This window comes from Symphodus melops (assembly GCF_947650265.1).
Source record: "Symphodus melops genome assembly, chromosome: 11".
In the NCBI taxonomy this organism is placed as follows: Eukaryota; Metazoa; Chordata; class Actinopteri; order Labriformes; family Labridae; genus Symphodus; species Symphodus melops.
Window position 1 is genome coordinate 4,743,647 of NC_136701.1, and position 27,731 is coordinate 4,771,377.

The 27,731-nt window shown below is 43.1% G+C and overlaps 1 protein-coding gene across 4 annotated transcripts in view; it reads left to right on the top strand.

Moving 5' to 3' along the window:
* The first annotated feature begins 3,299 nt into the window (after window positions 1-3,299).
* Window positions 3,300-27,731, top strand: part of robo3 (roundabout, axon guidance receptor, homolog 3) — a 99,651-nt gene continuing 75,219 nt past the window's right edge. For all 4 annotated transcript variants that reach the window (XM_079356473.1, XM_079356474.1, XM_079356475.1 and 1 more), the window contains exons 1-2: window positions 3,300-3,949; window positions 21,863-22,189. In XM_079356473.1, the coding sequence (XP_079212599.1) occupies window positions 3,886-3,949; window positions 21,863-22,189 (391 nt within the window). In that variant the 5' untranslated portion in view covers window positions 3,300-3,885. The remainder of the gene's footprint in view (window positions 3,950-21,862; window positions 22,190-27,731) is intronic.

Sequence of the window (27,731 nt, forward strand, 5' to 3'; positions counted from 1 at the left end):
CAGTGCTTCCAAGAAATGTTTTAACGCTGGCATTTCCCGAAAGCTGCCTCGGAAAGCCCTTACAATACATTCAAATTAAAGGGAAAAAAAAATCACCTCATATATCCACGCCTTTGTGTGTGGAGAGGGTGTAATTTTATGATGTATGGCTCAGCTGCCAACATGCAGAAACAGCAGCAAACCTCACTGATGGTCTGTCGCTTTAATTCTCCACCTAATGTGGATAATTAGTCTAAATTCATAGAGTGCTTGATGCCTCTGACAGCTCGGCCAAATGTTTGACGAAGCCACCAAAGTAGCAGCATCAGTCACAGGCGAGCGGAAATGCATTTAGTGGAGGGCCTCATCATGTTTTATTCAATCACAGAGCGATGCTCAATTAATCAGTTTCTGCAATTAAATTAAACATGTACATGCATAAAACATGAAAGAAATATCAGGGGTGTTTAAGCACTGCTCTGTTCTATCTGCTCCCCAAAAGAGAATGTTTTTCTCCCTCCCAGCTCCCAACAGCAGCCTGTGACTTTAGTGACGTGGAATTATTCCCCTTGAATATTAAAACCCTCTGTGACAGAACGTGTAAAAGCTCATCTTTGCATGCACTACTTGACGAGCACCCACCATCCAATGCATTTCTATAAATGTCAGGAGCTGAGTGTTTACCAGGTCTGTCTGACCCCTAATATTTATTCAACTCCACTCTGCCCAATCATTCCTTATTGCTTCATTGCAGAATGGAGGCTCTCTGTATGTCAAGTCTCATTGGCTGCGGTTTGCCGTATCTCCTGGCACATGTAATATTGCTTTTCGCTTCCCATCAAGTGCAGGCAAAGCGGGCTCAGATAAATAGTGACATTTCGCAGCGGTGTGTGAGGTTTGTTTGTGTCTCTCAGTGCCTGAGTCATTTCCATCTCCTGATTTGTACACACAGCACTGCAGTCGGTGCGATCAAAGGTCTTCACATGTAAGACAAATTTGCATTTGGACTCATACCATTGCCAACATTATTTATGCCTCAGTGGGTCGATATCAGCTTTGAGATAAATGTTGACATTTGCACCCAGCTGCATAATTGGACTTAAATGGAAGAAAGGTTGTTTGTAAATGGTTTTAATTCAAGTAGAATCTGCAGGATTTAACAGGGCCTCAGATGCCCTCCGATCTCTTGAACATTTCTTAGAAAACTGACCAAGCTGCAAAATCAGATCATGTTGTGAATGATGAAAATACTCCTATTCACTCTCCTGTAAAGAAATTCATTCTTTCGCTGCTTGAAAAAGAAAATACATAGATAAACATTAAAGAGGAGTAAATATCTTATCAAAGGTTGTAGATCCGAAGTGACTACGGAGTATTCGTTTTCACTGTAAAGACAGTGCTTGCAGCCTGCAGTCTTTAGCCTTTTTCACACATGCACTCCTGAAACATTGTAGAACATTTTTAAGCAGTCTGCCCCTGAAATCTTCCTGTATTATCAGTTCACATATCCACCTCAATGCAGGAGACATTCCCTGTCGGGGAAGGGGGTCTTAGAGGCAGGACGTGACGTAAAGATGAGACTGGTCCTATTATGACAGTTTTTTTTGTTGCCTTTATGTCATTGTTATTTGTTACCGGACACATGCACAGTATCATGCTGGCGAGCAGAAAAGAATACAGTAGCCTCGCTGTGTGCAAAAACATTGCACCGGTGTACAACAGTAGCATGATATAAACGTCATCGCCCCTGTCTGCTAGCTTGTTGTTGTGAATTTTCAGAACATTACATACTGCTTACACACATTAGCTCACTTTGAAACTGAAAAAATGTCAGATTGTGTATGTGTTAATACACTATTTTAAAAAGAGGCAACAAGGTGACACCAGTGGATGCAAAAGAAGTTATATAATACCACAGACAAAAAAGTAATGCTGGCAGCCACTGCAATCTGCAGGAAATATAGTAATGTTTAACCACCCCGATGTCCGAACATGGTCATTCATGGCTCCAAGAAATTCTGAAAGTGCAGGCTTTCGAAAAACAATCGAAAGCAATCGAAAAACAATGAGTCATGTCGTGGTAGCTTTATTGTATAGTCAGTGTTTGTAATTCACTAAAACCTCCATGATTTAACACAAAATTACCATGAAAGAATGTTAAGTGTTTACATTCAAGCCCAAATTATTCAAATAAAGGAATATATGCATACTTATAATCAATAATAATAATCAGTCTAGATAGAACATGTTTTTAATTGTGGAGGCCTAGATATATATTTTTTTAGTTTGAATAAAATGATGAATTATCTTGAGGGCTTCTTTGAACACTTTTGGGTTCATGCAAAAAATACAAGGGCATCATTTATCACAAAAACACAACCGTAATCAATTTAATCCCACTGGTTCACAGAAGGACATTTACTGACATTTACTTACCCAAAACCAAAAAACACACCAACAAGACATTACATTTTTAGACACTTAAAATCAATGAACACTCCTTTATTTTGTAAGTCTTTTAAACACATTCGCATTATTTGCATCAACATTTAGTGTACTGGCCCTTTAAGAGAGCGGTGCTGTGATGAAGTAAGAAAGAAGAAACCACGAGCAGACAGGAAGCGTAGTGAGCGAGCCTTCAACATAAAACATACATAGTGAGTAGACCATAAATCATTGTACCTATTTGTAACTTGCCCGTTACTTTTTGATGGTTAGAAATTTATACAAATTGACTTAGACAACAATTGTTTGCCCAATGGTGACTTGAAGAACGGCTACACGTCTATTTAACTTAACAATAATGCATTTAAACACTTTTTTAATTTAATACAACAATTCTGGATGTCGCTACCAGCTGTTGCAAGCATAAAAATCATTCTTCATCATCATCATTTTGATGCGGACTTTAAGGGAAGAACATGGTTTAACTTGTGCCCCCTCCCCCAGTTGTTGTCAAATTGGGATTCTGTTGCCCATAAGGCACATTTTGTATAATGGCTACATCATATTTAATCAAATGTCATGTCAATCAAATGATAAAGTCTCCCAGATATTATATCTATGACAACATCTTTGAGAAGCACAAGAAGAGAACAGCCTTCTGACTGTTGTCTGGTTTTATGAACTTATCAGTTAGGTAGACATAACACATAAACGGAGAAATAGTCCCACCCTTAGAATAAGTGTTCCAGTGAATTAACGTCAGCTGATTTAAAACATATGAAACTACGTGTATTCAGCTTTCCAGTGCGTTGTTTATGTCTACTTTTGTTTTGAAAGATGAACCGGAAGCCAGGTGTGTAACACGCGGTATTGACGTCACGCTGTGTTGTCGGCTGTGGGGCCGCGTTGTTGTGTGTGAGCCTGCTGGAGTAACTCACTGCTGTTAGTGGAGCAGAACAACAGAGACAGCGGAGATGAAATGAACCTCTGTGTTTAACAAAGTGGACTCAAACTCTCACAGCAATGACTGCACTCACTTTGGGACTATTTCACTCTTAGAGGAAGCTGGCTTGAATATTTTTTTTCCCCTTCTCCGCTGTGATTTAAATTTGGTTTTTACCGGCACTTGACCGGGCGCTGCCTGCCACTCACAGCCGCCTCTCCTCTCATCACCTGCGGGTCGCTTCCTCACAGACTCCGCTGGGATTATCGGTCGCAGTTCTCGGAGCGGGCTGAGAAAAAGTTCCAGCGTGAGGATGTTTGAATCTCTGATTCAACCCAACAGCGGCGGAGATGCTGCCTGTGGAGTTTGAAGGTGTTTGCAGAGATTGTGTCCCATAGACTGGGAGTCACTTGTGTTTGGATTTATCACTGCTGCTGCTGCTGCTGCTGGACGGACAGCCTGGTTTAGAAACTGTGACCAAGCGTATCCTGCCTCCCTATGAGAGATCAGAGTTTATAATGGAGTACTACCACTCTTTGGCTCCCTTATTGCTTTTATTTGCCCTCACCACTTTGGCATATGGTAAGTTTTAATTGGCATGACTGTTTTGGTTTGTATTTGCACCAAGGGCGCTGAAAGGGGGTCTTGTTTTTTTAATTTATTTACAAGACACTTATCATGCACTCATCATGCAAAGTTTCTAGCCTACTGCACATCATCGTTATGTACAAAAACTTGGCCAGTACAGTTTTGAAACTCGTTGTACTTGTCAATGAAATACACGAGACATGCAGAAACACAATGCACACTAAAACAGAATCAAACTTTCGGCATGCACATCTCATATACTATCCTGAACGGTATGGTGTTTGTTTGTGTGTGTGTGTGTGTGTGTGTGTGTGTGTGTGTAAGTGGTTAATCCTGCTGGATGATGTCATATAACAGGCCACTTAAACCAGCAGACATAAGAGCTGCACATATGCAGCTTTACTGTGCGTCTCGCCCATGGGACCCTCCGATTCACACCAACATCTGCTCCCGACTGAAAACACACTCAGTTGTGATTCTGGCCTGCTCATTTGTCTCTATTATTACAAAGTCCCATTAGGAGAAGATGCATCCTCCTCTGCAGGACGCTGTGGAGAATGAAAAGGAAACAGCCTGACACAGCCACTTTAAATGCAGTACGTGTAGTGTAAGTGAGCGTGGCAGGGTTGGGAGTTTGATTTCCTCCTACTGAAATATGTATGATTTCTTTTGACTATAATGGATAAAAGCCCTCACCAGCTGCTGCATGTGCTGCATGTGATGTTGCTGTCTTATGTTTGCATTGTGTGGATGGAGGTGATGTTGTTGCATTAAGAAGGAAGATAATACCTCCAGTGATGCTGGAAGATTGTCTTGGCTTTAACCTTCACTGAAGCCATGGTTTGTTATCTCTTAAGGCTGCGTGCTGGCCTTGTTGTTTAATATTGTTCTAATGGCTATTGAAAGATATGTGCATACCTTGATTTGAAAATGAAGTTGCTCGAACACTTATCCATGTGGGATGAGGGGAGAAAATACTGTATTGTCTCTGAGGCTAAGAATGGCCTTGGGCTGATGTGCTACATAGAGCTGTTTTCTTCATTCTGTAGATTAAGAAAAGACAGCCTGCGTGCACTATGAGGCATACTGACCAACTAAACACAACACAGACAAAACTAACTGCCAACCCCTTGTAGAAGGAAATATATATTTATATATATATATATATATATATATATGATGAATATAAAAGGAGGATTATTGCATAAATGCATGAATCAGAGATAAACAAGGGTTTGTAACTTCGTCTCAGGTACTTTGCAGAAGCCTTAGAACGCAGGAAGCACAACACTTTTCCAGATTACAACACGTCAATGACATCACTATTAAAGCTGTAATGAGCAGAGATGTCCGAGCCCACTTTTCGTACTCTGCAGAGTTAACAAAAATGTCTTAGTCAGGAGCGGACCGCTGCAATATTCCACAAACAATCCTCCCTAAAGCTGCCACTGTGACAAAAGGTCAAATTCAACGTTCAACGTGCCCGACAATGTAATTACTAAGAACCACAGTTAAGACTCTCTGATGGACAGAATCTACCTCTCAGACACAGTGAGGCAGAATATGGCTGTCACTCGCTGTCTTCTTCAGTCTCCTCTGGGATAAATGAGACAGGGTTCGGATCCACGACGCTTCCCTCCATCACTCCCATGTATAACTGATGAAGAGCTACAAGCAGCACACCACAGGCTCTTTGTCAACATACCTACGCCTTTGTGTTCTATGCACATACAGCCCCCCGACTGGGAGCTACAAAAGCTCATTTTTTCCTGATGCTGGTGTGATGTTATAGTTTGTGACAGCGTGGTGTCTTTGGGGCCCGGACCCTCTGCTGAGGCTTCTTTTTACAAGGCTGTAAACATTGGCTATGAACCGGCAGCATATGAACTCAGCATCTGTGAAAGTGCTCCTTCAGTGACTCCAGATGCTCCTCTGGGACTACAAAGGCTGGATTAAAGCGACTTTATTTTCACTTTAGCAAACAAACTCTGACTTTTAATAAAATAAAAAAAAAAGAAAAGCCTGCACTTTTTTTTTTTATAGCTGTGAGTTGAAAAATTAACATTTAAATACGCATTTGTGTCAAACTCTGACGCTGTTATCCTGAGCTGCTTGGATTAAAGGCAGCATCAGATCAGCATTAGCACGGATGTGTTGGAGCAAGCTTTATACGGTGAGAAGAACCCGAGAATCCTCCTCTCTGAGCTCCTTCATGTGGAGTCACGTTTCAGAGCCTCGGCTTCAGACTGTTTGGTCAGTAAGGCGACACAGCAGTCTGAGCTGTTGTTGTAAGTCATCTCTGTCACCATCAGTCAACAGTGGCAGCTCGTCAGCAGCCCATGTGTTTGCCATGTTCTTACTGAAGTGAGTGGAAGGCCCGGGCAGCCGCCTCGTGAATGTCCCCCAAACGGAGCAGGACCCGGATCAAACAGGCCGCACCAAACCTCTGTATACCCACACCGCAGTAATTACAGCCCGAGCACACAACTCCGTTTCCTCCAGGGAAGGGAAGCGCGGTGGGCTGCGACGTGGCTGGAATAGCACAATTACCAAGACGTCTCATTGTTCAAAGTCCTTTCTTTGGTTAATGAGGGTTTTCACATGAGGTATTTCAGACATGCTGTCATCCGCAGTGACTTAGAGCGGAGGATGTGGGTGGGAGAGCTGGCCAAGGACGGTTCGACACGAGATATAGCTGCTGCTGGGATTTAATCTGTGACAGTGCAGTCACACGAGAAACCTCTTACAATTTACAAACGTTAGACTTCTCTGCGAAAAAAAAAAAAAAAAAAAAATTCAGACGTCAGTGCGTTAAAAGTTTCAATTCATTCAAAGTACACGACACACAGAACTCATGACCGGAGGAACCTCAAGGACAGAACTCACGATTGTTCCTGTTTATAGTGTAGTTCTTCGGATAGTCTCCATGTGCCCCATGTGCTACCAAACACTTAAAATTTGTGGGGAAAAAATGGCGGCGCGAGTGGAACATAAACTACAGTCAATACTGAGGAGGCGGCTAAATGTTGTCCAAGACACATTTTACTACAGGGACATTAACATGTTTCATATTATATATTGTTTCCTGTTCCCTCATGTCTGACGGTATGTTTGTGACTTATCCTTTAGTGTTGTTTAGTTTTCTATGGTCATTAAAAATCACATAACATTGCGTTGAAAAAGCTTTTGCAGTCCTCAAAATAAAACTTGACACCACGGGAAAACCTCTGTGTAAAATCATACGTACTGTTAATGAGCATGTCAGTCCCCAAAATCAGTCCCTGCTATTGTCTCCCAGAGTGGAGGCTAAGCAACTTCTTCATTTTCACCCTTCATGGGCATTTTTCCAAACTAACCGGTCTGTTATAATGAAAGATGCATTTTTCCAAACTAACCGGTCTGTTATAATGAAAGATGCTCCTTCATGTTTCTTCGACCGACTGACTGGTCAGTGAGTTCACTCATCATTTCAGCCCAGAAGCAGTACTGTGCTTCCTTCTGTTCACACCCAGGCCGAGTCAGAAATGTAACATTTAGATTTCTCCATACCTGGACCTACTAAGCCTCACGTCTCTTTTACTGTAAATGAAGCAGAGGATGATAAATGCTGGATGAACCAGCCGTTCACGCCTGTGATCTGTATCAAGGATGAATAGTTCACTTTTACTTCTCAGTTTAATCAGATAAAAGAACGACTGATTAGTCATACTGGAAAGGGTTAACTCTGATTGAGTTGGGTACTTGACTCACACGGGGCTTATTATAACAGTCTCGGTCCTATAGTTTCTCTCCACACTGTCGGTATGGCTGGTGACAAAACTGTGGGTGACTCATAACTGGCACAGAGAGGCAACAAACAGGGGCTCTTGTTTTTTTTCTATTGGCTTATTGACAGCACGTCTGTTTTTTTTTTTTTTTTTTTTCTTCTTCAGCAGACAGAAAAAGCTTTGTAGTCACAAACACTCAGCGTACCTTCCCCATCCCCCACCTGCCCGCCCATCTGTTCTCCACAGATCAATTAGGCTGTCGATAGCTCTGCGAGCCTCGCCATGATACATGGAAATGAGCCGCATCTCCCGGTACGAGTGAATCCTCGTTCACGTTGAGTCTGAGAAAACAACAGGGACAGAGAGAGGGCGAGGAACCAAACATCCTCTTCCTGTCATCACAGAATCAGCAGCGGCGATCACACTCTGAAATGTTTGTTTGAAGCGCCGGCGCCTTTTTCCGGCTATTTATTTTTCTTACTAAGTTTAAAAAACGGAGAAAGGTGGATTTTTGAAGTTGGGCTGATCAGACTCTAATTACTGATAAACCCACAATTAATGAACGTCAAAGTCCAAAATATTCATTACACAACAGTTTGACGACGCCTCACGATAAATAACGATTGTTATTTGTGAATTCATCTGGAGAAAATAGAAAAGAAAATAATGCCACGTCACTTTCCTTTTCCTGATGTACCCACGGGTTGTTTTCTTCTTCACACCTAAGAACGTGTCCCTCTCTCCTCTAATGGTAATGTTTCATTTCTGACCTGCACATTCCTGCCACGGAGAGCTAAAATAATCTGTGATGGGGGCGTCAGATACTTCTCCATTTGGGCATCAAAGGGAAGAGAGACTCAACTGAGCAGGAACTCTATTTAACAGTGGGCGCTGACAGGACAAGTCAGCTATCCCCTCTGCTTAAAGGTCTCAAGTGTGACCGCCTGAGGGGCCCCAACACAATCCAGCCTGAGCCCCCGCCTCAGGCTGTAGACAGATGGATGGCCCCTAACATTAGTCCCAGTGGTTTAAGAAGCGCTGACCTCTCCATCGCTGAATCACACATGCAGTCGTGTGTAAGTCATGTGGCGGCTGTAGTTGTGCCGTAAAGTCCTAATAAAACGGCTAATTGCACAACACAGATGTCATATGTGGTGTTGTATGCAGACAGTGAGGACTTGGCTCTCCATGCAGACACTCTCCTCGGTGCTGTCAGTCACTGGATGAAAAGCGAGTGAAAGGAATAAGTGACGTGCATAAACTCAAACGCTGTGTCAAAACGTCCCCATCAAACACAGACTGCGACGATCTTGCCAACTTCATCTCCAGAGAGGCAGCTTCCTTTCCCAGCATCCCCCTTTGCCCACAGAAATGGGACGTATCCGCGATGTCGTTCATCGCTTTCAAAGCAGACTTCTTCGTTTGAATGCATCAGAGAGAGAGAGAGAGAGAGAGAGAGAGAGAGAGAGCTTGCTGTGTGTTTGTGTTATAGATAATATAGATCCTATCTGAGCGGGAGCATCATTTGCACTATGTCTCAGGATACGCTGAGGTCACATTGGTGATTTTATAGGCCATGAAGCTTAATGCGGGGCTGTCCAGTGAAAGTGGACAAATTGGATCATCTGTCAGAAGACTATGCTCTGATGCTGTCAGCCGAATATCTGCATCAGTTTTTGAAGTGCATCGCTGAGCACAGAGCACAGCAGGAGCAACAACAGATTGTAAACCATGCAAAATGAGTCTCCAAATGACCCTTCAGTTTTCTTTGTTTTGTTTTGTTTTTTTGCCAGAAGCTGAATTATTCTCCTCTCCTTGTTGCTAAAACAAACTGGCTTGGCGATTTAAAGCCAGTAAAAGCGGAGAATAAAGCAGTTTAACACTCAAATCAGTGTTTCTGTCTGACGTTATTTGACGTAAATCGGACTGTCGGCTGATATCGGAAAATGATGTGGCAAAAGATGCGATGAGGAAGGTTGATGTTGATGTGTTTTCATACTACATGTACATTTATTGATATAGATTAGATCTATTTTGTATAGATTGGAAAAAGAACACAGAGTAGAAAAAAAAGAACAACCACTACAAATCCTTAATCAAACAGAGGGATGATATGGAGAAGTCCATTGGCTGTGTGAAGGTTTTTTGTTGTTGTTGTAGCATAGCTTCAGATATCATGGCAACCCTTTTCATGATCTGCTTTCTACTGCACAGACAATCATATCTCATAAGATTTACAACAATCGGCCCCAAATGAGACTATAATGAAGTATTCCCTTGTTGGACTCATTCACCTGAACAGAGGTTTTGCACAAGTCTGTAATTTATCACAGTCGTTTAATACTGAATCCATGCAGTAAGCTCCAGATGTTTAACCAGATGGAATTCCTCCCAGGTGTGGCTGAGTAGTGTAAATGCTTTTCGTAAGTCTTTACAGCACACACCATTAAACAGGGGATGTAATGCAGAGACAGTATGGAAGGATTGAGTTGTTGTCTGATGTTTTATAGAGGACGCTTGGTCGCCTGTATCCAAGGAAGACGTTTTGAATGCCATTCACAGTCGAGAGTTTACCTTGCAATCAATCAGTTATCCAATAGCTGTACACACGCCACAATCCTGATGATGGTCCAGCAGGGGTTTTGTGTTGTTTCAACTCGACATCAATAACCTGTCGACAGTGTGTGTCCTCAGTGTCTGGCCACTCTTCTAACCAGAGCGTATGTTTTTCATCAAGTTCGACTGGCGAGACGGTCTGTCAGATCCTCTTGTTTACCCAGTTCTCTGTCCACAGACTTTTCTTGGATTGCACTACAAAACTCTGCTGCAGAGTCAAAAGCAAAGCCCTGGGGTAACACTACAGCTGTCACCACCGTGACTTTGTCGGTGGTTTTGGATATATTCATGAGAGTCTGGCACTTGAAAGCTCGTGGTTGGGAAAGAGCCAACTGATAATGGATCATTTTTCAGCACGCCGGTGTATCAATGTGGCGGTGCTGTGGAGGGATTTTGACAGGCGCTGTCGATGATTTAATGGCTGGCTTTAGAGCTGACAGAGACAGCTCTTTTTGGAAAGTGACAGTCTCTGGGTAGCTGTTATTTTGTGATCGGAGTGTTGATACACAGAAAGTGACTCAGGGATAGGAGGCAGTTTAAAGTGTTCTCTGTAGCAGATGATTGATGGGGAGCTTTTATAAACGCAGTGTGACTCGGGTGCGGAGGTAATTAGAGTGCCTCCTCTACTTGTTAGCTCTTAAGCGCAAGTTGACACGAAACATCAGATGCTTTTGTTGCATGTAAAGGCGTGATGGCGGCGAGATTGGAAGGCATCTGTTGCATTTTATCGTCATTAGACATTAGAAAAAAATCTACCTTGACATCTCCTCAACTCGATATAAAGGGCACATGTATTCACTCTTTACTTAAATGGTAATGCTATCACAACTTTAAAGGAGGGCTACTTCAAATATGTTTATAATACATCCACGTTTAAGTATCATTATCTAGTCAATAGAGCCAGCAGTGCGTCATCCTCAGAAAATATCAATGAAACCTCACTCGGCCCCTTCTAGTTGACTTTTCACTGAAAATACCCTTTACGTTATATCAAAAAAACTTTTATTTCAAACAATTAAATTTGTGGTCTCTGCAAGCTGCAGCTCATTTGGCAATGCGTTTCACTTCAACTGGTTGGCTACTAAGGTCATCAGAATTTACCATAGTGTGACGCTAAACTACGTGTTTTTAATAGATATTCGTAGTTATTTTAATGACAGTTAAAAGTACCAAGGCTTAAAAAGGCCGAAACCTTCACTGTGCAGGAGTTTGTTCGTATTTTCTATCCATTAAAAACAAGACGTTACCCAATATTGACTGCCAAGGACTTCTATTTTTTTTTTGCTGTGGTATCAAATTAGATCAATATCACTTGTTCTTACATAATATCAAATCAAAGTTTCAAATTCTGGCATAGTGACTACACTACCCCAAATCCTTCACTGTTACTTTGTCCATCCCTAAACTGATGGACCATCAATTCTACACCATTAAGGTCAACATGTTAACATGAGCTCTTGGCTAGTGTCACGAAGCATGGTTTCACTTTCTTCATTTGTTTTGTTCATGTTTCAGACCTTGACAGCAAGTGAGGGAAACCTCAGTGAATTCCAACACTTGAATCAAGTTTTGAATAAATAAATGAAAAGGACTTTTTTACCGAATGAACATTGTGCGGATTATCTCAAACCGTCGTTTTCTTCTTTGGGTTCCACCAGTAAATAAAGTAGCTGAGCCTATTGGTTCACTAAGCCAATAAGAGACAACCTGTTTGGACCACTTCTACTTCCAAATGCTGCAAGTGACCAACAAATGAGAATATTTTAGCACTACAAGCCCCAACGCCAAAGGTCCCTGAACGTTTACTTCCTGTAAAGCGACTGGGATCTAGTGCTGAACTTTAGCACTAGATCCCAGGGGGGAAAACCCACTGTCCACAACACATCAAAAATATTTTTCTAAATTCAGTCTTCGGTTGTGGACTCCCACGGCTATCAGTTCATTTCAAAAAAAGAAAAACAGCCCCCATCGTTTATTTATTTATGGAATCTTGGTTGTTTTTGTTTGGAGCTCCAGACCCAGGAGTTCAGGAAGTCCCCGTCTCAAACCCTTTCCATCTTCAGAGTGACTCGTGTGATCTATATGTGGTCAGACAGATAGGAGCAGATAGCAGCCAGCCTGTGTCTATGTGCCTGTAAGCGGAGACATATGAGCTAATCTTGAAATGTGCTGCTGTGGGACAGGAAACCTATGGCATTTCCCCCACAGCCGTGTAAGGCCACCCGCAATTAGTTTGGTGCCCGACCTGGGGCCCCCTCGAGGATTTCCTCCATAAGTGGGAGAGCAAAGACACGGCTATGCCGTCATTTGTGATCCTTGATGGACTCATAATTGGTCATAGGAAATCATGGAATCAGAGACATACAGCCTTATTTGAGACAAATGCTATATCCATTTCAACACTGTCTTCGCTGGCTTTCCTCGTGTCTCTTCTTGGTATCCTCCCATTGAACACTTAAACAGGGAAGTTGAGTGAAGCTAAAGAGTGTAGTTACCACGTACATTTGCTGTTCTCTTGCCTGATCCACACAAAACCCTCAGTGGAGACAATCAATGTTTTTAACCGCAGGACTTGTGGAAGTCAAGCTTGGTAACTCTTGGCAGGCATGGTGAAGGACATGGGACTGCTTGTTCTATTCTCAGGACTGCTGTTGGAAAATGCTCCTTCATTGTTTTGTAATAATTTAGCAGGAATCATTCCATTAGTGCTGCAGGAACTTACCTTAGTGCTTACATACTTTGGATGTCGGATCATTGTGATGCTTAGCTGCTGCCCCCCCCCCCCCCCCAGGGTTGTCTTTGTGCTTGGAAACTAAACCATGGTTTATCCCGCTCCCAAACCCCTCAGCTATGTAACTAGGAGTAACTTTTTATATTTAAATGGTCACTTAGGCTCAACCGTCTGTTCCTGCAAGACCAAAAAAAAAAGGATTCCACTATTTGTTAGCTTGATCTAGGACAAGCTGCTTTCGCCTTGTCAGCTTCCCCACACATCTCGCCAAAATTCACATTAGCAGCTTTGCCAGCACAGAGGCCACTCAGAGGGAGCATGAAGCAGAGTTGTTAGTGGATATGGCATTTGTGGAGCTGCGGTGGGACTGTGGATCCTTTCTCTTTTTTTTCCTTCGCCCTGAATGTTAAGGACACCCATCTCTTAAAGAAGAGCAGCTCCAGCCCCGACTCATGAATCCGTTCATGGCCCCAAGAGAGACATGATAAAAACACCCTATTTCCTTTTGCAAAGTTGACCCTGCCCATTTAGTTGCTTAGCATCAAGACCGGCTCAATTAAGGGGGTTGTCTCTTTATATGCCTGGCACTTTGTATTCTCATGCAAGGGCCTCGTTTTGTTGTCCCCACAGGGTCAAAGAGTAGGAGGCTGAAGAGAAAAGCACTCCAGCCTCCCTCCCTCCCTCCCTCCCTCCCGTCCTCCCTCCTTTCTTCAATGCTTCCAATTTAACTCTGAATGCACATTAGCAAATCAATTCCTGTGGCTTTGGGGTAAATCAAGAGGATGAGGAGGAGGCCGCAGAGCTGTAAAACAACACATTCTGGTCGAGGGGAGCCAAAAGAAATGCAGATGAGGAAGGGAAGGGATGGGAATGGGCGAGTTGTTGCCCCTGTTCCTTCTTTTACCACTGTCGTGTTTGAATTTAAAGACTTGTCTCGGCCATTAGCAGCTCGGTCTCTTTTTAAGTAGAGTTGGGTGGGCAGGGTGGGTTATCTTGAGTGCAGTGTGAGCTCAGCTTAGCCTTAATTTTAGTTGCTAAATCACGGCATGGCTTAATCTTTCTTCTTACCACCACTCACCACGGACGATAAGGAGCGTCGGCTTTTGATGTATTGCACTATTCTAATTGACTTTAAAGTCCTGCAGGCCGGAATAAGAGGCATTTCTCACCCTGTCCGTCTGGAGGACTTGAAGTGCCAAACATGTTTTATGTCTTTATTGTCTGCAGGGGTAGTTGAGAGGACCCTGAGTCAGCTTGAATTATGTCTACCAAGTCTGTGCACTTTAGCTTTTTTTTTTGCTGTGTCATTGCGAGCAGAACAATGCCGGAGAAATAGCATTACAGGCAGTCCCGGAATGATCATTCAATATTCAGCATGTTCAAGGAATGATCAGCATGCTACGCAACTCACAGTGAGTTTACCTACAGTACCTCATAGAGGTGTCCACCGTCGAGCCATTTTGCACAGATGCATTCCGGAAAATGGAGACATTTTTAGGAAATCGCCCAGAGTTCGTTAATCACACGTGTCCCTCACAGCAGGAGACTTTCACTGTCCAACGGGAGAGGGTGAGGAGGCAAGACATGATGTAAATTATGATGCATAAGGGGCGGACGGATCAACAGAGTCTGATGCAATGACAACGGTTTTTTTCCTTAACATGCAATGCAGCATGTGATCCAAGAGCAGAGAGGAACATACTGGTGAACAGAAAACATTCGATGTTTGCACCCATCGCACGCCGGTCACAGGATATTAACCTGCCTGCTGCGATTATTTTTCTACATTATCTGCTACATTCTCACGTTAGGTCACCCCCGGCCGTACCTGGAAATGTTTCTTTTGGTGAAACACCAAACTTGGTCGGTTTGGGAAGTTTGATGCAGCAATGTAGCTGTTGGAGAGAGAGTGCAGATCTTGTTGACAACTCTTTTTTTTTTTTTTTTTTTTTTTTTTTTAACCTCAGATTGAGTCTTGTACAAATATCCCGAGCCCCTTTTTAAGGATTCATCACATGAGTCAGAGCGTAATCTGAGCAGTGCACCATCTGTGTTCGGGGGAAAGAGTTTCTGAATCTGTGAAATGCAGTCTGGCAAAGATGCGAGGGTGGTGGATGTGTTTGCATGGCGAGCTTATAGAGGTGCAGAACAAGGTTTCACAGCCTGTCACCTTTTAAGTCAGAACTTGTCAAGTAACATTATGTCGAAATGAGCTTTTTTTTTTTTTTTTTCCAGCTCTCTACATCCGCTATCAAAGGATCAGCACAGGACGGCATTTTCCCCCTACCTCACAACTTTCTGTTAGATCGCTTGCTTTTTGTTTTTGGTGTTTTTTTTAAAAACGATTAACTGTCAAGCTGTTTTTGTCGACGGCCTCTCACAGAGCACACGTCAGATACGATGCCTGAAACAAGTTGACAGTTACTCGTTTGACCCGTGACTTCTTATCAGCGGATCGTTTCTGGATAAAGTGAAGCGGAAGTATTTTCAGGTGGAAAGAAGCACAAATAAAGCCACGCTCTCCGTCGAAGGGAAACTCAATGACCGAACAAGTCGGCATCAAATGACACACACGTCTTTGTTTAAAAGTTCTCTATTCGTGGACTGTTAAAAGTTCAGACTCGGGGCTGATGTGAACTGTGTGACACCCCCCCCCCCCCTCCCTCCTTTTATGCAGATGAATCTTCACCCCCCTATTCTTCACTTGTGAGTGTGTGACTTACTGGCTGTTGTTCTGCTGTTGTTTTGCCTTTTCAGAGGAAGTAAATCTGCAGTGGGAAGAAAAGGCCACTTGTGTCTTGTGTTGGCTGAAATAAGGCTGAGGCGACGGCCGAATGGGGGAGGGGAGACACTGTAGATCTTTGGCATTGCTCCTCTTCTTCTTCTTCTTCTCCTTCCTGTATTTGTATCAGCAGGATACTTGTGCTTCTTGTTCTTGTAGCAGATGAGAAAAAGCTTGTGCCTCAGCACTTTGCCATCCTCCATTATCGAGAGGACATTGCAGCAGGAGTTTGAGCTCCCCGTGGCTGTTTTGTTCCAATTTCTCTCCTTTTTTTTTTTTGTGTACTTTCATCTTACGCACTACTTTTCTGTCATCCTCTCAGGCTCTTTCTCTCCTTCCCAGTTAAAAAATACTTTGAAGTCGTGTGACAGCAGTTCTCTGTGTGTATGCGTGTTGCCCCTTCTGTTTGAATTGAGTCTGTACGTACGCCTGCTTTTTTTTTTTTTTTGATGTATAGTCAATTTAGACATCTTTATGCTGAAAATCAAAAATGAACAGTGCTCTGCAGGATTAACCACATGTTTAATTATAGTAGAGCAATCTAGCTGCGCTTTACCACAAATGAAGAGAGATGGAACAAAATACAGACATGGGAATTTATCATCCTCCTGATTGGTGCAATGGATTTGTGGAATTAGGAGAGACAAACATCATTAAATTAATCCCAAAAATATGGCACCCCTGACAGATTTTGACAAGAGAAGAAGACGGCGGGGTAGTGTCGGACAGAGGTGAAAAGAAGTTACATAATAAAGTGTGTGTTAAGAGGTGAAAGTGACACCCAGCTGCATTGATTGGGAACTTGCTCGTTAATAAGGGCTCAGAGGGATAAATTAAAAGGTGCAGGATTGAAATGTAAATGCACACTTCACGTTTTCTCCTATAAATCCAGCATACAGAAACCTTTCTACTCCCACTGGCGAATCACACATCCTTCAAGTCCACTACAGATCTCTTTTGGCATGACAGTTTAAACTAATTTATCTCCTCTACTCACACCATTCCTGTCAAACACACTGACTCTCACAGGCCGGATGCCGACATCTTCCCTCTGGTTTCATTAGCTCACTTGTGGAGTTGCTGTAGTAGACCCTGGTCAGGAGCTAACAGGCCCTTAGAGGATCCAGACTTTCCTATTAGACACTCTTCTCAAGACAAGTAGTCGTCCTCTGCAGGCTGGAGCTGTCCATTCAACCTGATTTGGGTTCATCTTTTGCCGCCTCGGCCTTATCTGTTACATCTACACTGACTGTGAGCAATGCAGCAGGGGAATATCGTGCAGCTGAGAAATTCAAATACCCTTGAGTTGTGTGGCAGTGCGGTCGATCTCTATCAACATGCAGATCTGAACCGCAGGCTGTGACGCTGATGTACAGCCTGCAGCTGCCCAGAAGAAGCCCGGGTTATGATCACCATCATTACAGGGGTGACAGCGCAGGTTTTCAAGATGCTGCGTCATCCTTGAGAATAAGCTCTGATGTAGGCGCCCAAATTGACCGGAACATTTGCGTAACATCAAAGTAAAGGGTGCAAAGAGATATCATCCTTGAATGTAATATTTATTAATCATATTTTTATGACAGCAAATCTCTGTACTTGTTAATCAAATGTAAGTTCCTTGAAAAAATACTAAATTTCAGGTGACTGGTACTAATTGAGATGATAAATAAACTCAAGTTTTGTCTGCTTAAAGTTAGAGAAAGAAACATTATGTTTTAGGGTTTTATGACCCATTTTGTAAGCATGCAGGGAAGAAGAGTAGGGGGCTTAAAATCGAACCCTGGGGTATCCCAGATTGAATGTCTGCTGAGGATGAGGAAGATTTGCCAGAGATGCATAACCACAGATGAGCATGTCATCTAAAACCACTGCTGTACAGTAGTAATCTTTATCTCATTCACTCATGTGGTTTTCTTCTTTTTTAGAAACCTTAGCACAACATTTCCACTTGACCCGTTCAAACCAGCCTTCAATGTCACATGTATTATGGGCTAGCTCTTAAAGGCTCTGTCATTCTGACTGCCCACCAATAACAACCCCCAACTCCCCAGTCAGACAGACTGAGTTTTGCTATGATGTTATCTTAAAACTATTAGATGAACAGTTTCTATTTACCACTCAGCACCCCGAAGGGACTGCAGAGACTCTGAGCATTTTAACGTCTGTTTTCTGTTTTTATTCCAAACGAGACGAAACTTGGAACAAGATTACTGTCAGCTTTATTAACTCATTTTTAGAAGTAGTGCTTTATCTTGTTGAATTGAGGAGTAATAGTAACACACAACAAATGTAATTTGATAAATTATTATGAATATACAAAAATAACCTTTTCAGTATATCAGTGTAACGATACATATATGCAATACTAAACCAATCCATCCATCAGCCATCCATCCAATCACACATTAATCCATCCATCTATTCATACAACCATCCATCAGCCATCCATCCATCAATCTCTGCATTCATCCAGCCATTCATCCAACAAGGTTTCTGTTCAACCATCCGACCAGCCATACATCCGTCTGTCCATCTAACCATCTATCACTATACATTAATCCATCCATCCATTCATCCACATCCATCCATCCATCCATCCACATCCATCCATCCATCCATCCATCCATCCATCCACATCCATCCATCCATCCATCCACATCCATCCATTCACATCCATCCACATCCATCCATCCATCCACATTCATCCATCCATCCATCCATCCATCCATCCACATCCATCCATCCATCCATCCATCCATCCACATCCATCCATCCATCCATTCCTCTTTAAATCAGTGAAAATGTCAGAAGCACACTAGTGGTCATAAAACAAAGTGATGGTCAAAAATGATTATGATTTGTATGGTGAATTTTCGACAACACAGCATATTTGATGACTTAATTAAAACTTTATTTAATTAAGTTTTAGGTTTTAACTCATTTAATTTGAAGTCTTAACTGTGTTTAAAAAACACAAATGCTATTCAGACTCAACTGTATCAAATGTTTAGCTTTCAACCATGGCTTTCTGTACTGTACATCTTCAGTGAAAGAAACAGCCGGATAAAAGAAAGTCTCAGTAATGTGTTTTTTCCATTAACAGCTGTGAAATATAACCTTTTAAGGTGCACCCGATCGCATTCTGCTGCACTCTCAGTGCTTTAAAGCCGACGTCAGACAGAAGCCCGGCTCCTATCTGAGTCGAACTCTAAGAAACTTCAAAGCCTCGACACCATTTCTTCCTCTTCACAGCCTCCTATTTCTCCATTCGTGTGAGTGTAATTGCAGTGAGAGCAGGGCCATCAGACTGTGCTCTATATTCAGATCACTGAAAAGCACTTCAGCAGAGTTCTTAATCCTCCAAAACTTTCTGGAGGATTTGTCACTTTGAGGGCAGGACTGTTTTTCTTATCAGGTGATATAAGGAGAGTCTAAACCTTTGAACTCCTCCACAACCATGCACCTGTATGAGGAACAATTCTGACCCTGTTTTTATTATGTTTTCTGCAGATTACACTGTTTCCACTGTTCCTGTAGGCACATTGTCAGCTGCTCTAGAGGAACACAGGAAACAAGATGCTATCTTGATCCCTTGCTGAAGGTTTGAGGATTAACCAAACTGCAGCAGCCTCTTGGCTTTTTTGTCTGATGGCTCTATCTTCTGTTTTTACTTTCTTAAACGAAAACCTTACAGCAGAAATAAAATCCCCTGTCACCAAAAGTCATTTTATTACATTGGAAACAATTTGTTTCAAATTGAACTGGGCCATGAATTATTTCACATCAGCAACATCGAAGTAAAAACAAACTTTGGGTTTTGACATTCCGCCAAGTGCCGCCATGACTACTGGTAATCATCAGTCCTTTAAAATATTAAACTTGACAATCATTATTTTCATGTTGTTGGTCCACTAACCACTAGACTACCGGCACCCATGGTACTGAAATCAGATGTCAATTACCGATGTGTAAAATCGTGATGAGACATGCCATGTATATTTTTTCAATTTATCAACATAAAAGATTTATCATCAACATAGTCGATTAATATGAATAAAAACACGATGGCTTCCTGCAGCCCTATGCAGCAACCTTCCCTCCCAATCTGCTGCTCTTAATGTTCTAAAAATGAAGCCGGCGACTAATGCGCATGCAGCACTCAGCCTGGAAATCACTCTGTGGTTGAGTGGTGAGAAGAATCAGAAATAGCCGGTTGTAAAATAATGAACCCTGCAACGAAGACTCGCAGAACAAAACAGTGTTATTCAGAAAAAGATGCACCTCCGTTTATCATCCTTTCATTCGCTCTCCAGGGGGAAGTTCCTATGTGCTTGAGTTTGTGTTATTGCCTTTTCAACATAATTGTATCGCCAACATGCTGTCATTCAAATTAGAAGAGGAAGAGGAAAGATAGAAAGGGGGGGAAGAAGAAAAGCAATTTCAAAGCTTGTGAAAACCTGTGGGAATAACCTCCCTTCCCTTTCTGCCTTCATCTTCATTTCTTTCTTCCAATCAGACTTTTAAGAAATGAAAGCTAGAAACCCCAACCTTAGCATAATGCTTTTATATTAATAAGTGACTGACATACAGAGCTATGAAAATCTTTTTATTTTGCATAATAGACAGTTTAAATGTCCGAACATTTATACTGACTTTAACCTCAAGCTTCTGGAGTTAGTCTTTTAAAATGTTGGCTGAACGTTAGATACAGTATATTTCAGTTGTTCCATCGGCCCGCTTCCCCTCCTGAGTTTCTGATTACCACAGTCCAAGCACATTTATTTCCCTTGTGCTTTCCACTCGCTGCTGTGGGGAATTTTGTTTTGGTTTGATAGATGCAGAATTTAGAGCGTGTAATTTCACACGTCCTCTTGATTTATACTCTGAATTTAACTGCTGAGCAATTACATTACATGCTCGTTTCACACGGCCGTGTTTTCTCGCCCAGCTTCAGAGGTCTGGAGAGAGGACAACTGCATGTACTTTATACGTGTTTTTTTTTTATATACTCTCGAGGGCCGAGGACAGGAAGTGAAAAAAGAAAGTTTTTCTGTTTATTGTAGAGCTTACTCATCCAACTTCATACTTGTATGACCCCACCGTTTATCCTCCGAGTTTGCTAACAGTCAAAGTATGTCATGTAGTAATACATCTTCTTTAAATAGACCCTACAACTCGTAGAAACACAGGGTGACCATTCTTTATGTTCCCTTCTCATCTGTTATCCATCAGGGCTCGGACAGTCTGATTTTGTCCTGAACGGATCCTTGGGTGCCGATTTGATTCGCATCGTGATTCTGAAAAATATTGCAACAAATCAATGATGACAATTCGATCGTATCGATTGTTCCGATTATCTTTTCCTTTTTAAGACAGACAAGTCAAATCACTCATGTCAGAGAGTGTCGAATATTCTGTGCGTAATATTTCCAAAAACACTGCACAGCACGTGTCAGAGTCTTTGCTTTTTTCTTCTTATTATTATTTCTTTGTCTTATTTTCTAAACATGGAGCCCCTAAAGCTCCCCCCCACCAAAAAAAAAAAAAAAGTTTATGGAAGTGCTTTCTGACAATGTCATCCTGCTGCCAATCAAACTTATTCATTATAATGAATATCTGTGATGAAGACTGTAAAGTCATTTTCTTCAGGGTGCTCATAACAACAACCTCCTGACAGCAGTTTCAATACCAACTAATAATTAAACTAATCAACCGCCCTGCTGATGCTCTCCTTTTCTTTTGTTGTTCAGTTTGGATTCTAGTCGGTTTCATAGGCTGCTGAAACTCCTCACAGAGGCTTTCAATCCTGTGTGTGCTTGACTTGGTTGTTGAGTCACAGTGATGACTACAAAGTTACTGGTTCGGTTCAGACGAGCAACTTCCGTTGCACTTCACCACTCTCCTCCGCCTGTTTCCTGTCAAACTGTCGACGAAAATGTCCCCAAATCATCCTCAAAAGCCCGAGCGTGTGGGCAGCGTCATAACAAAACTCTCTCCTTCTCTGCCTCCAGCATCCCGACCCCGCTTAGAGGACGCTGCCCCTCGGATCGTTGAACACCCGTCCGATCTCATCGTGTCCAAAGGGGAACCGGCAACCCTCAACTGTAAGGCGGAGGGACGGCCGACCCCGATTGTGGAATGGTACAAAGACGGCGAACGCGTCGAGACGGATCGAGAAGACCCTCGATCCCACAGGATGCTTCTGCCCAGCGGCTCCCTCTTCTTCCTGAGAATCGTCCACGGGAGGCGGAGCAAACCGGACGAAGGCGTGTACGTCTGTGTGGCAAGAAACTACCTGGGCGAGGCGGTCAGTCGCAATGCATCGCTGGAGGTGGCAAGTAAGTGCGCTTGATTATTATTGGCTGTAAACGCCTGAGTAGGCGTGTGCATGAATGTTTTTTTTCTCTTGCGTGGGCGCAATTGGACCAGATCTCTGTTGCCATTCTGTGCAGATTGAGAGCAGAAATTGTAGCCTGATGGTTACATGCAGCGACAAAGACAACAATACAAACATTTAGTGTTTTCAGGAAGTATACTGCCCTGTACAAACAGAGGGGTGTGCATACCTTCAGATAAAGGCCTCTCTGCTCTCGTATCATCACTATCACTCGGCTGAGTTAGCATAAGACACCACCCCTGACCTCAGTGTCAGACCTCCTGGCAGCTCGCACCCTCGAGTCCCCCCCTCCAACACGGACTCCGACATCCCGTCCCATCTCCTCACGCTCCAGAGAGCCTGGCCTCTGTCTTGTTGTGAGCGGGTCTCTGCAGCCGCGCCTGTGAGTGTGGACGGATGACAGCTAGCTCCTGAGAAAAGATAAAGCAGTTGTCGCGACTGGACAGGAGAGCTCAAAAAGTTCCTTTCAGGGAGGAGGAGGAGGAGGAGGAGGAGGAGGAGGAGGAGGAGAGACCACCAACGGTTGGCAGCTTCTCACTAGCAGATGTTAGTTCACTTAAAATACAACACGCTCCTGTCAGCGGTGGCACTTTAATGAAATGCAGAGAGGGCCAATTAAATCTTTGCTGTTGGATAAGGCTGTTACCTTCAGTGTCAGTATATCACTTTTACATTCAAATAAGCATCGACAGCAATAGCTGATAAATTATTGTAATTAAAAAAAAATGTTGGCACATGACTTCATGAAAGTTTGTTTTCTGGCTGTCACACTTGAATATGAATAAAAACTCCTTTATGAGTAAACGTTCAACATTTCTCCTGCCAGACTCCGGGATTATTTCTGCAGCAAGTAAGATCCCCAAAATACAAACCCGTGCCGTCCTACTTTTTCTTACCCTTCTGTTGAGGTGCCAAATATATCGATCCGACCCTCAAAGGTGGAGCTAAACACTGCAGTCTGCTGATTGGTCAAAAGAATTGTCACTTCCTGTATGGCAGTGGCAAAATGAACTGCTGGACGTCTTTCATCGTTGGTCTTTGTTTACCTTGTCGCCTTTTTCTCCTTTGTTGAATTAATTAGCGGGTTAGCAGTTAGCGATTAGCTGCTATCCTGTTACGCTATCATGTAGCTGACGGCATCCGGCTTACATGGGTGGCTGTGGAAACGCAAACAGGATCAGGCGTTATTGAACCATAAGTACCAAACTGTACTGATACCACACCGGGCTGCTTGGTGGAAACGGGACTTATGTTGCTTTGTCCATTATTTTCGTGTCGGTTTTTCACGTCACGCCTTGCTTTAAGAGCAGCTCTCTTCTCAAATGTGAGAACAGCTCTCCAGTTTTCCCGAGTTGAGCAGCTCACAGCAGGAGGTCGTCCCTGTTGGACTGGGCTTGTCTCAGTCTCAGTCAAATCAGCACAGAACACTGCAGTGCAGTGACAGCTGTTTCCAAAGTCTGCTTCTGTTTCTGCCCAATTGTTCCCTTCATTTGAGCTTCCACCAGGAGCATGATGGGAAATAATCCAAAGCATCTAATCCAGTTGTTGTCTTGTTGATACGGACTATTCAACGTCTCAGTTTTGAACAAAAATAAGTCACTGACTGAGATGTCTCTCCAAAGTTTGGTCCAAGTCTTTTGGAGGTCTTCCAGAGTGATGTCAGCTTATTTTAGCCCGAGATGAGTCTTGACAGAACTCGTGCTTTAGGAGCTTTGCAGAAACACCAGCGGAGATTAAAACACTTTGTCTAATCCTGTCCGAGCCGCCCCTCTCTCTCGTAATATCATCCAACCTTTTAAACAGAAACACTCTGGAATTCCTCATCACACTAACACAGACCATGTGAGAGCGCTAAAAAGTCACTCCTTCCCTAATCGTAAAAATCTGTGAAACTTTAGACTTGTGTCCAGCACCTTGCTGACCGGGGATCATATTTTCCTGAAAGGCTCCGGGCCCAACTTTAATAATCAGACTCAATTCCCCCCCCGACTGCCTCCACTGAGAAATAAAAATAAGACCATGAATCATTCTCTAACCTCCGTAAAGAGCTGCGATGTGTGCCGTGTGTCCGTCACCTTTGCTAAAAGTGTTCCACAAACAGCATGATGTGTTTTGGTGTCAACATCCGACGCTGCAGGATATCTGCGAGATAAGCCTTATATGGAAACACAGCGACGAGCGGAGGTGTTTATGAATAACTTTTCAAGGAGCTGCTAATGAAAAAGTTACGTCACGTTCAACAGCGTCTTCGCTCCCCGTAGAGATTTATTTCTACACCGTTTGTTTGCACTGTGTTACTTGTTTCACTCGTCCTCTTAATGCCGGGGAAGTTTGCTCGGTTGTCTTTGTGACATCAGGAGATCGCTAACTCACAGCCAAGGACACACAATGTTTAATGTTGCTTCTTCATCTGTATCCTGGTGATATTTCTGGCAGCAGCTGAAGGTAACGGGGAGAGTCCAAGTTCCCAGCACAGGCAGAATAAACAACTGCAGCTCTGTGTGGATGTTCAGGGTCAGTGTCAAAGGTCCGCTGTGCATCCCGAGCCTCGCATCTTTATACCGGCGAAGTTCGATCTGTTTTCTCGCTGTAGATATCTGCTCGTCTTTTTCTTAAAGCCGCTGTCCTTAAGGAGGTAACTTTTCTCTGCAGCTGTGTGCAGCAAACAGCTGAAGACAGAGCCAAGCTGGCACACAGGGGTTGAACACATAGGAGTGTGTTATTAACGCTGGTACACAGATACAGAGAGGAATATGAAGGTCAGGACCGAAGCAAAAAGAAATAGGGAGGAGAATTTTTTTTTTTTCCTTTTCATAGGTCTCTGAAATTGTTGAAAATAAAGTCAAACTAACTGCAAGGTATGAGGAAAAAAAAACTTGGATTGTTTTTTTTTGCAGTTTGAGAAATACTCTTTTCAAACGTCAAAAGAGAGTTTAAATACCAGAATAAAGATTATGAGAACAAAGTTAAAATGACCTTGTGACTTATTGTGACTTCTTTCCTGAAGCGTCACTTATTTTTTAAAAACCCTTCATCCTTGATTTTTTTAACTGCTCATGCCCCAATACAGGGGGAGAGAGGGAGAGGGAGAGAGAGAGTGAGAGATATATATATAGAGAGAGAGAGACTAAGAGAGAAAGAGGGAGAGAAAGAGAGAGAGAGAGAGTGAGAGAGAGACTAAGAGAGAAAGAGAGAGAGAGAGAGAGAGAGAGAGAGAGCGAGAGTGAGAGAGAGACTAAGAGAGAAAGAGGGAGAGAGAGAGAGAGAGAGTGAGAGAGAGACTAAGAGAGAAAGGGAGAGAGAGAGAGAGAGAGTGAGAGGGAGAGAGAGAGAGAGAGAGTGAGAGGGAGAGAGAGAGAGTGGGAGGGAGAGAGAGAGAGAGAGTTGCACAGAACAAACAGCATCCAATGCCAAGTCCCGTCCAATGCCAGCTCCACGCGGGCCCTCAGCGTGTTTCCAGCGGGGCCAGGGATAAGACCCCGGGCTAATTTTCTCGCTCGGTCCTGGCGTGGCGGCACAGAGGAGCAGGATGGTACTCTGTGGCACAGTGTCACTCTGCTCCAAGCCTGTGACTGTGAAACACTGGGGCAAACTGAGGGAGAGCTGCCCTCTGTGTGTGTGTGTGTGTGTGTGTGTGTGTGTGTGTTTGGTAGCAGGCTAGCAGCCAGCACAGTGAGGAAGTTTAACCCCTCACAGTCCATCTGCTGCAGGCTGATGAGCACACGGGGGGATGAAGAACATGAAGCGTGGAGGGACTGCAGAAATGTTGCAGCTCTGATAAATATACTTGAAGTGGTTTTATTTTCTCATGACTTCGTTCATCTCCCTCCGTGTGTGTGTGTGTGTGTGTGTGTGTGTGTGTGTGTGTGTGTGTGTGTGTGTGTGTGTGTGCCAGAGGGGACAAGAGTAAAGACCTTTGAGCTTTTACTTCACACAGCTCTTGGAGAGACTTCTTTTCTTGTGGAAGAAAAGTTTGATAAACGAGTCCTCAGAGGTCAAACTAATGTAACATGACACACTCCATCATCTCAAGCTGTTAGGCTGAAACTTGGATTTCACTTTAAACGTGATACTCCACCTCAAATGTGTCTTTTGAAGATGAAACCCTGGCTGCGGGCTTTAAAGGTGACTGTAAAATGTTTGTAGATTCTTCAGAGACAGAGGACATTTGCAGCCTTCAGCTTTGATTCTGTAAGTTGTCCTTTTTCCAACTATGAAAGGATATCTACTTTTCATAACCCCTGCATTTAAAGGACCATGAAATACTCTGACTCGAATCACCTTTGGAGGATACGTCTGTACGACCTATTGCGTTTGAATATTTTGTATCTTTTAAAAGACGTGTAAATCCAAAGAGTGACGTCGGCCTGGATGAGCGTTTCAGCACCAGGAGTAAGAGCTTTCAGCCGCATAAAAAGCTGCATGTGGGAGTCCTTTTTTTAAAATTATGTTTTCGGGGTTTTTTTTCTGCCTTTATTTGAGAGAGAGAGAGAGAGAGAGAGAGAGAGAGAGAGAAAGTGGATAGTGTCAGAAATTGGGGAGAGAGAGGGCCTCAGGCTGGGGTCAAACCCGGGCCGCCCGCTCGAGGACTGTAGCCTCCATACATGGTGACTCGTGCGCTGCCACTGCACTACAGGCGTCTCCGTTGGAGTCTTTATAGACAGAATTTAACAGTATAGTATCAACTGGTACTATTTCTTGTTTTTCATAAAAATAAATAAATAATAATAATTGCAAGGCCACTCCTGCACGAGCAGCGGACAAAATTGCCCTTTGCTGGAGGTGTGATTCCCTGTGACCTTTATTGTTGTGTTAGCAGGCTAATGTTAGCACTCTAGCTTCATATCGCACGGACGTGAACACGGGATGAACGTGATCTAAAGACACTTACATGACATCCAAATAAGCAACGAGTAGACTATGTTATTCATCTTTTCTCTAGTCCTTGACTCAAACAGCTTCATACACAAAGATGTCCAGTCCGTGTTGTTATGATGGAAACACGGCCCGGCAACAACACAGCCGGCTGGACTCACTCGTCTCACTCATTGAAGACAGTCGTGACATTTACGGAGGATATACTTCATTTCTGCTGTGTAAAATTAGGGCTTTAAGATGTACATGAAAATCAGGAAATAAATGAGATGCTGTACTTTTTCCATGGAGGTCACCAAAATCCACACGGACAATATTTTCGTCACAAAAACCAGTTTTTTTTTTTTTTGCTACTGCTTTTTTTTCTGGAAAGGTTCAATCATTTCTCCTCCTTTTTACTTGACATGTGCAGATCGTTTTTTTGTTTTTTTTTCTCCTTTGCAAACACCCTCTCTGACAATTAGGTGCTCAATAACTCATTAGAGAAGGTCGTGCACACTCAGTTAACTCGGTTACAGTTCCCACTTCTTGTTAATGACGTCTGTGTGATGAATGGAGGTGTGATGTGTGAACTCTGAGACTCTTTCCAAGCTTCAGTGAGGAACAGC